At 33.2% G+C, this 7,765-nt stretch overlaps 1 protein-coding gene across 1 annotated transcript in view; it reads right to left on the bottom strand.

Annotated features, from left to right (window-relative positions):
* LOC106475296 (ras-related protein Rab-20-like) overlaps window positions 1-2,286 on the bottom strand; it is a gene marked incomplete at its 5' end in the record, with an annotated part of 25,550 nt that extends 23,264 nt beyond the window's left edge. The window contains one exon of the mRNA XM_022379444.1: window positions 2,264-2,286. Coding sequence (XP_022235152.1) covers window positions 2,264-2,286 — 23 coding nt within the window. The remainder of the gene's footprint in view (window positions 1-2,263) is intronic.
* Between the last annotated feature and the right edge of the window lie 5,479 nt (window positions 2,287-7,765).

Raw genomic sequence — 7,765 nt, 5'->3', positions numbered from 1 at the left:
ACTAATTTATGATATTTTAACATATTTCCCTGAACTAATTTATAAAATTTTAACATATTTCCCTGAACTAATTTATGATATTTTAACATATTTCCCTGAACTAATGTATAATATTTTAACATATTTTCCTGAACTAATTTATGATATTTTAACATATTTCCCTGAACTAATTTATAAAACTTTAACATATTTACTAATCTATAATATTTTAACATATTTCCCTGAACTAATCTATAATATTTTAACATATTTCCCTGAACTAATTTATGATATTTTAACATATTTCCCTGAACTAATTTATAATACTTTAACATATTTGCTAATTTATAATATTTTAACATATTTCCTTGAACTAATTTATAATATTTTAACATATTTGCTAATCTATAATATTTTAACATATTTCTCTGAACTAATTTATAATATTTTAACATATTTGCTAATCTGTAATATTTTAACACAATTCTCTGAACTAATCTATAATATTTTAACATATTTCTCTGAACTAATTTATAATATTTTAACATATTTCTCTGAACTAATTTATAATATTTTAACATATTTGCTTTGTTTTAATCAATCATTCCCTGCAATGCGCTAAGGGCGCCTTCGAAGTGTGGTAGGTATTTAATAGAATAGCACGGGGTACACCTGACGACTTGGATGGGGGGATAGAGGGGTGAAATCCCAATGCCAACCCGCTATATCACTTCCCAGGCTGCATCAAGGCTGCCTTCGGAGTGTGCTAGAGATCAGTAAAATAGCACGAGAAGCATATAAGGGGATAGCATAAAATGGTCAAACCGAATGCTGGCCCCAGTATATCGCTATCGGAGTGACCCTAAGATACAGGTGAAGATCGGTAAAAAGAGTACAGGTATGAAAGGTGGATATGCAGTAAGACAGTGGCTTTCTGGGTTGTCATGGAGAGTCAGGTTCGAACACCAACCCTTATCGCTCTCCCAGGATTCCCAATGATGCACGCTAAGTTCAGTTGAGGGCGAGGGAGAGAAACGTTAATATATGGTTAGTACTGGAGAAAATAAGTACAAGGAAAGAAATGAATCACTACATAAAACAGGTGTGTAGGGCTGGCTACTGGACTTGAAAAAAGGAACCAAAGAAGATAGGGGTGGAAGTGGACATATCACTTGATCCGGCTATTGACCACAGGGCACATTAAGCCATCTGGACTTTACACGGAGATTAAGATTCCTACATTACTAGTTTCCCCACCTTGTTTATCGAAAGGTTAGTGTTTGAATAGAATCTCAGCTTTCATCATTATGCCTTTTTTTTAGTTAACTTTAGAATGTTACTTTTATGACTATTTTACAATAGAGTAACATTTTATAATTAGAAATTCTGGTTCTATTTGTGTTGTCATTGAAGAAGCCAGTTTTACAAGTGCTCGCCATTTTCCAAAAGGCTGAAAGTTCTTTTGAGGTTTCCTGAAGTATGTCCTACAAGTCTAAAATTCGTGGACATGGCCCTAAAGAGGGAAGAAGGATTAGTGTAATTAATCTTAACGTTTGTGCTAATCTTTTGAATTAATCGTGTAACATTTGTCGTCAATGGGGAAAGAAGAGGTCAAAGGAAGGAGAAAGAAATCTACATAGCACCTGACCCTACCAGGTCGCGAACAACACGACCAAACACCGACTCCAGATCAGGGATTTACTGAAAACAGACCTTAGCTTGAAATATATTTTTTTACGGAATAGTTTAGAAAAAATCATGGCGTTTTTTTTTTACATTTCGAACATAAAATATTCCTGTATAACTTATAAATGATGAATAAGTGTTTGAAATAGATAACACAAAAAACTGTTGAGTGAATCATTCGGATTTCTATATTTATTCTTTTAGAGCAAAGCCACACAATTAACCCCTGTGTTCTGTCCACCGTGATGAATTAAACCGCGGATTTTAGCATTGTAAGTCCGTAAACTTACTCCTGACCAACCGGTCCATAAGCTTACTGCTGTCCCATATATGTGTAAACTTACTGCTGCCCCACCTGTATGTAAACTTACAGCTCACCCACCTGTATATAAACTTATTGCTGGTCCACCTATCCATAAACTTACTGCTGTCTCATACATCTGTAAACTTACTGCTGCCCCACCTCTATGTAAACTTACTGCTGACCCACCTGTATGTAAACTTACAGCTGACCCACCTGTATGTAAACTTATTGCTGACCCACCTATCCATAAACTTACTGCTGTCTCATACATCTGTAAACTTACTGCTGACCCACCTGCCCGTAAACTTGCCGTTGGTTCAGCGGTAAGATCAAAGGCTAAAATCCCTGATTCGTGTCCCCGTAGTGGACACAGCTCAGCCCAATGTGTGGCCTTGTGCTGAAAATAAACAAACATACACGCATGAAGTAGGTTATAACCATACATCTGTTAAACTGTTTTGTCGTACAGCTGTTTTCCATCTACTCTAATAGCAGGAGCACATCTTGCACGTGACTTGACAATTCTGTGTTTGTTCTAGTTTGAGTTTCCTAGTACATACTTGGTGAAAGTGTGCTTAAAGTACGACAATTTATAGTCACTCAGTGTATGAGTACTTTTTTTCAAAAATTCAAGCGACTAACTCACTATATACACGAAGCCCGAGAAGGTTAAAACGTCACTAAGGTTGTTTTTACACTTCTCGTTCTTTCCTTTCACCACAACAAATGATGATAATTTTCTAAGGTAGGTCACGCTATAAACATTTAATACAATTTTCTATTACCTTTTGATTTTTTATTACATGGGTTACTATTAAATTGATTTCTTTTTTTTTTATCTAGCAGATGGAAACTGAATGTTTTCTGTCAGATGCTTTTTGTCTTAGCTTTGTTTTGGGATCGAATTTTATAATTATAAGCCCTCAAACTTACTGTAGGGTCATAAGGGTGGGGGCTTTTAATCAATTCACAGAAAACTTACAAAGCTTCCAATTTACCATGTGGCATAGGAGAGAAGAAACCCATAAAAACAGAACAAGAACACAATGTTTATATAAGAGAATTAACCTCAAAACACAGAAAAACAACACAATGTTTATATAAGAGAATTAACCCCAAAACACAGAATAAGAAATACAATATTTACATGAGAGAATTAACCCCAAAACACAGAATAAAAACACAACATTTACATGAGAGAAGAAACCCACAAAAACAGAATAAGAACACAATGTTTATATAAGAGAATTAACCCCAAAACACAGAAAAACAACACAATATTTACATGAGAGAATTAACCCCAAAACACAGAATAAAAACACAACATTTACATGAGAGAAGAAACCCACAAAAACAGAATAAGAACACAATGTTTATATAAGAAAATTAACCCCAAAACACAGAAAAACAACACAATATTTACATGAGAGAATTAACCCCAAAACACAGAATAAAAACACAATATTTATGAGAGAGTGAACCCCATAACACAGAATAAGAACACAATGTTTATATAAGAGAATTAACCCCAAAACATAGATAAGAAACAATATTTATGAAATAATTAAGCCCAAAATACAGAATAAGAAACACGGTCTTCACGAAACAATTAACCTCAAAACTAAAAAAAAAAAGAAACATTATCTTCATGAGAGAGAATTAACACCAAACCATAAAATAAGAAACACAACATTCATATTAGAGTATATAATCTTTATGTGAGAGAATTAAACCAAAACAGAAACCTAAACTTGTTATCAAAGAGTTAACTTCAAAATACACAGTAAGATACACAATCTTCATATGAGATTTAACCTAGTGTCTTCCTATATCAGTAACGTTTAACACAACAATATAACCTAGTGTCTTCCCAAACGTTCCTCATACAGCACAACAATATAACCTAGTGTCTTCCTGTATGAGGAACGTATAACATAACAATATAACCTAGTGTCTTCCCGTATGAGGAACGTTTAACACAACAATATAACCTAGTGTCTTCCCGTATGAGGAACGTTTAACACAACAATGTAACCTAGTGTCTTCCTGTATCAGTAACGTTTAACACAACAATATAACCTAGTGTCTTCCTGTATGAGGAACGTTTAACACAACAATATAACCTAGTGTCTTCCTGTGTGAGTAACGTTTAACACAACAATATAACCTAGTGTCTTCCTGTGTGAGGAACGTTTAACACAACAATTTCACTTAGTGTCTTCCTGTATGAGGAACGTTTAACACAACAATATAACCTAGTGTCTTCCTGTGTGAGGAACGTTTAACACAACAATATAACCTAGTGTCTTCCTGTATGAAGAATTTTTAGCATAATAAATTAACCGTACACTCAGATCATATAAAATTAATTTTAAATTTAATCTAACCGTACTGGTTAGAATGTATGTTTCTCGCTATCCCTAGCTAATATATTGGTAAGAATGTATGTTTCTCGCTATCCCTAATTACTATATTGGTAAGAATGTATGTTTCTCGCTGTCCCTAATTACTATATTGGTAAGAATATATGTTTATCGCTGTCCCTAATTACTATATTGGTAAGAATGTATGTTTCTCGCTGTCCCTAATTACTATATTGGTAAGAATGTATGTTTCTCGCTATTCCTATCTAATATATTGGTAAGAATGTATGTTTATCGCTATCCCTATCTACTATATTGGTAAGAATATACGTTTCTCGCTATCCCTAGCTATTGTATTGGTAAGAATGTATGTTTCTCGCTATCCCTAGCTACAATGTTGGTAAGAATATATGTTTCTCGCTATTTATAGCTACTATATTAGTAAGAATATACGTTTCTCGCTATCCCTAGCTATAATATTGGTAAGAATGTATGTTTCTCGCTATTTCTAGCGACTGTATTAGTAAGAATGTATGTTTCTCTCTATCCCTAGCTACTGTATTGGTAAGAATATACGTTTCTCGCTATCCCAAGCTATTGTATTAGTAAGAATATGTGTTTCGTGCTATCCCTAGCTACTATATTGGTAAGAATGTATGTTTCTCGCTATCCCTAGCTACTGTATTGGTAAGAATATACGTTTCTCGCTTTCCCTAGCTACTATATTGGTAAGAATATATGTTTCTCGCTTTCCCTAGCTACTATATTGGTAAGAATGTATGTTTCTCGCTGTCCCTAATTACTATATTGGTAAGAATATATGTTTAGCGCTATCCCTATCTACTATATTGGTAAGAATGTATGTTTCTCGCTATCCCTAGTTACTATATTGGTAAGAATATATGTTTCTCGCTTTCCCTAGCTAATATATTGGTAAGAATATATGTTTCTCACTATTCTTAGAGTATATTGGTAAGAATATATGTTTCTCGCTATCCCTAGCTACTATATTGGTAAGAATGTATGTTTCTATTCTTCGTCCACAGATGTTTCCGAGTTGTGTACGCCATGTTTTTGTAACTTTTGGTCAATAGTGTTTAACTAAGCTCCTTTATTCTTAGAAAATGTCAAGAAGAGATCACTTTGAAGTAATGTGTATACGTTGAGGTAAGTCAATATCCTTAAGAAAGGAGTAATCATACAAGTGTTAAATCTATGTCAAGTAAAACAAACATTCGTAAATAAATCGTACAGTTCTTCCGTGTTTACTTTCTAAGCACTTGGATTATTGACTTGTGGTAGTGACGACATCGGCTTTATAACCTAATTCTCGTATACATGTATTAATTAATCAGTTTCACAATAACTACCTTTTATCGATATATATATAACTATTTCACTGAAACACAATAAAATCCTAAAATATTATTCTTAGAGCATCAATTTTAAGAAAGCTACAAAATGTCAGCTGTTTGAAAGAAATGAAAATTGAGATAAATTATTTACTGAATTTAAATATTTATTATTTTCTCAAGAAATTTGCGTAAATTCATATAAAGAGATAAACATTTCTTATCTGGGTTATCAAGTGGAAACTTCAATCTGTCTACCCATAACACTAATTAACTGATCATTTAAATTATTTCAAACAAGTTATTTATTTTCTAACCACAGAGTTATAATAGTTTTACGAGTGTATTTGTTGTTAAACACAAAGCTATACAATAAGCTATCTGTGCTGTGCCCACCACGGGCATTGAAACCCCTTTCTTTGTGTTATAAGCCTTCAGATTTACTACTTTAGCACTAGGGGGCTTGACAGTACTTCGTGATTCTTTATAACGTTTTTAACTGTCGTTTTTCTCGATATGTTTTATTCCAATAATCATCTAAATTATTTGCACGATACGTGTCTTATTGAATCAAAACAAGTTTACTAAAGAAAGGACATTGTAATTCTATAGCTACTATAGAAGATGAGCCTATCTGACCGTTTGAGTAAAAACATCGAAAATGCCTCAGATATCAGATTGAGGGGATGAGACATACATTCTAACAAAAGATATCAGATTGAGGGGATGAGACATACATTCTAAAAAAAGATATCAGATTGAACGGATGAGACATACATTCTAACAAAAGATATCAGATTGAAGGGATGAGACATTCGTTATAATAATAGATATCAGATGGAGGGAATGAGACATACATTCTAACAAAAGATATAAGATTGAGGGGATGAGACATTCGTTATAATAATAGATATCAGATTGAAGGGATGAAACATACATTCTAACAAAAGATATCAGATTGTGGGGATGAGACATTTGTTATAATAATAGATATCAGATTGAGGGGATGGGACATACATTCTGTGTAAAATAACTGACACCAGGACTATACTGTTGCCTAGATCTACTAACTGTTCACTAATTCTTTAGAACAGAACACATTAAAACAACTAGTCAGTGAGAAGTGATTCAATGCGGTAAACTCGGTGTTTGTTACGTGTTTTAATATGAACATTTAGATATTTACAAAACTTCTAACAGTATAGTCTGATGACTAGATATTTCAATAAGTCAAAATCTGTTATTATCAAGTGGCAGTATTCATATGTAATACAGAACTAGTGACTTTTTTGTAATACAGAACTGGTGACTTTTTGTAATACTGAACTAGTGACTTTTTGTAATACAGAACTGGTGACTTTTTGTAATACTGAACTGGTGACTTTTTGTAATACTGAACTAGTGACTTTTGTAATACAGAACTAGTGACTTTTTGTAATACAGAACTGGTGACTTTTTGTTTACAAAAAGTCACCAGTTCTGTATTACAAAAGTCACCAGTTCTGTATTACAAAAATCACCAGTTCTGTATTGCAGAAAGTCACTAGTTCTGTATTACAAAAAGTCACCAGTTCTGTATTACAAAAAGTCACCAGTTCTGTATTACAAAAAGTCACCAGTTCTGTATTTACAGAACTGGTGACTTTTTGTAATACAGAACTGATGACGTTTTGTAATACAGAACTAGTGACTTTTTGTAATACAGAACTAGTGACTTTTGTAATACAGAACTAGTGACTTTTTGTAATACAGAACTGGTGACTTTTTGTAAAACAGAACTGGTGACTTTTGCAATACAGAACTAGTGACTTTTTGACTAAAGAAAGTCACGCTGCTACAGTGTAACAAAATCAAGTCTAGTAACTAAAGAAAGCCACGCTGCTACAGTGTAACAAAATCAAGTCTAGTAACTAAAGAAAGTCATAATAGTAGAGTGTAACAAAATCAAGTCTAGTAACTAAAGAAAGCCACGCTGCTACAGTGTACCAAAATCAAGTCTGGTAACTAAAGAAAGCCACGCTGCTACAGTGTAACAAAATCAAGTCTAGTAACTAAAGAAAGTCATAATAATAGAGTGTAAC

The sequence above is a fragment of the Limulus polyphemus genome, unplaced genomic scaffold, assembly GCF_000517525.1.
Source record: "Limulus polyphemus unplaced genomic scaffold, Limulus_polyphemus-2.1.2 Scaffold8368, whole genome shotgun sequence".
NCBI classification, from domain to species: domain Eukaryota; kingdom Metazoa; phylum Arthropoda; class Merostomata; order Xiphosura; family Limulidae; genus Limulus; species Limulus polyphemus.
The sequence above is the reverse complement of the archived record's forward strand: the minus strand, read 5'-3'. Positions and strand labels throughout refer to the sequence as shown.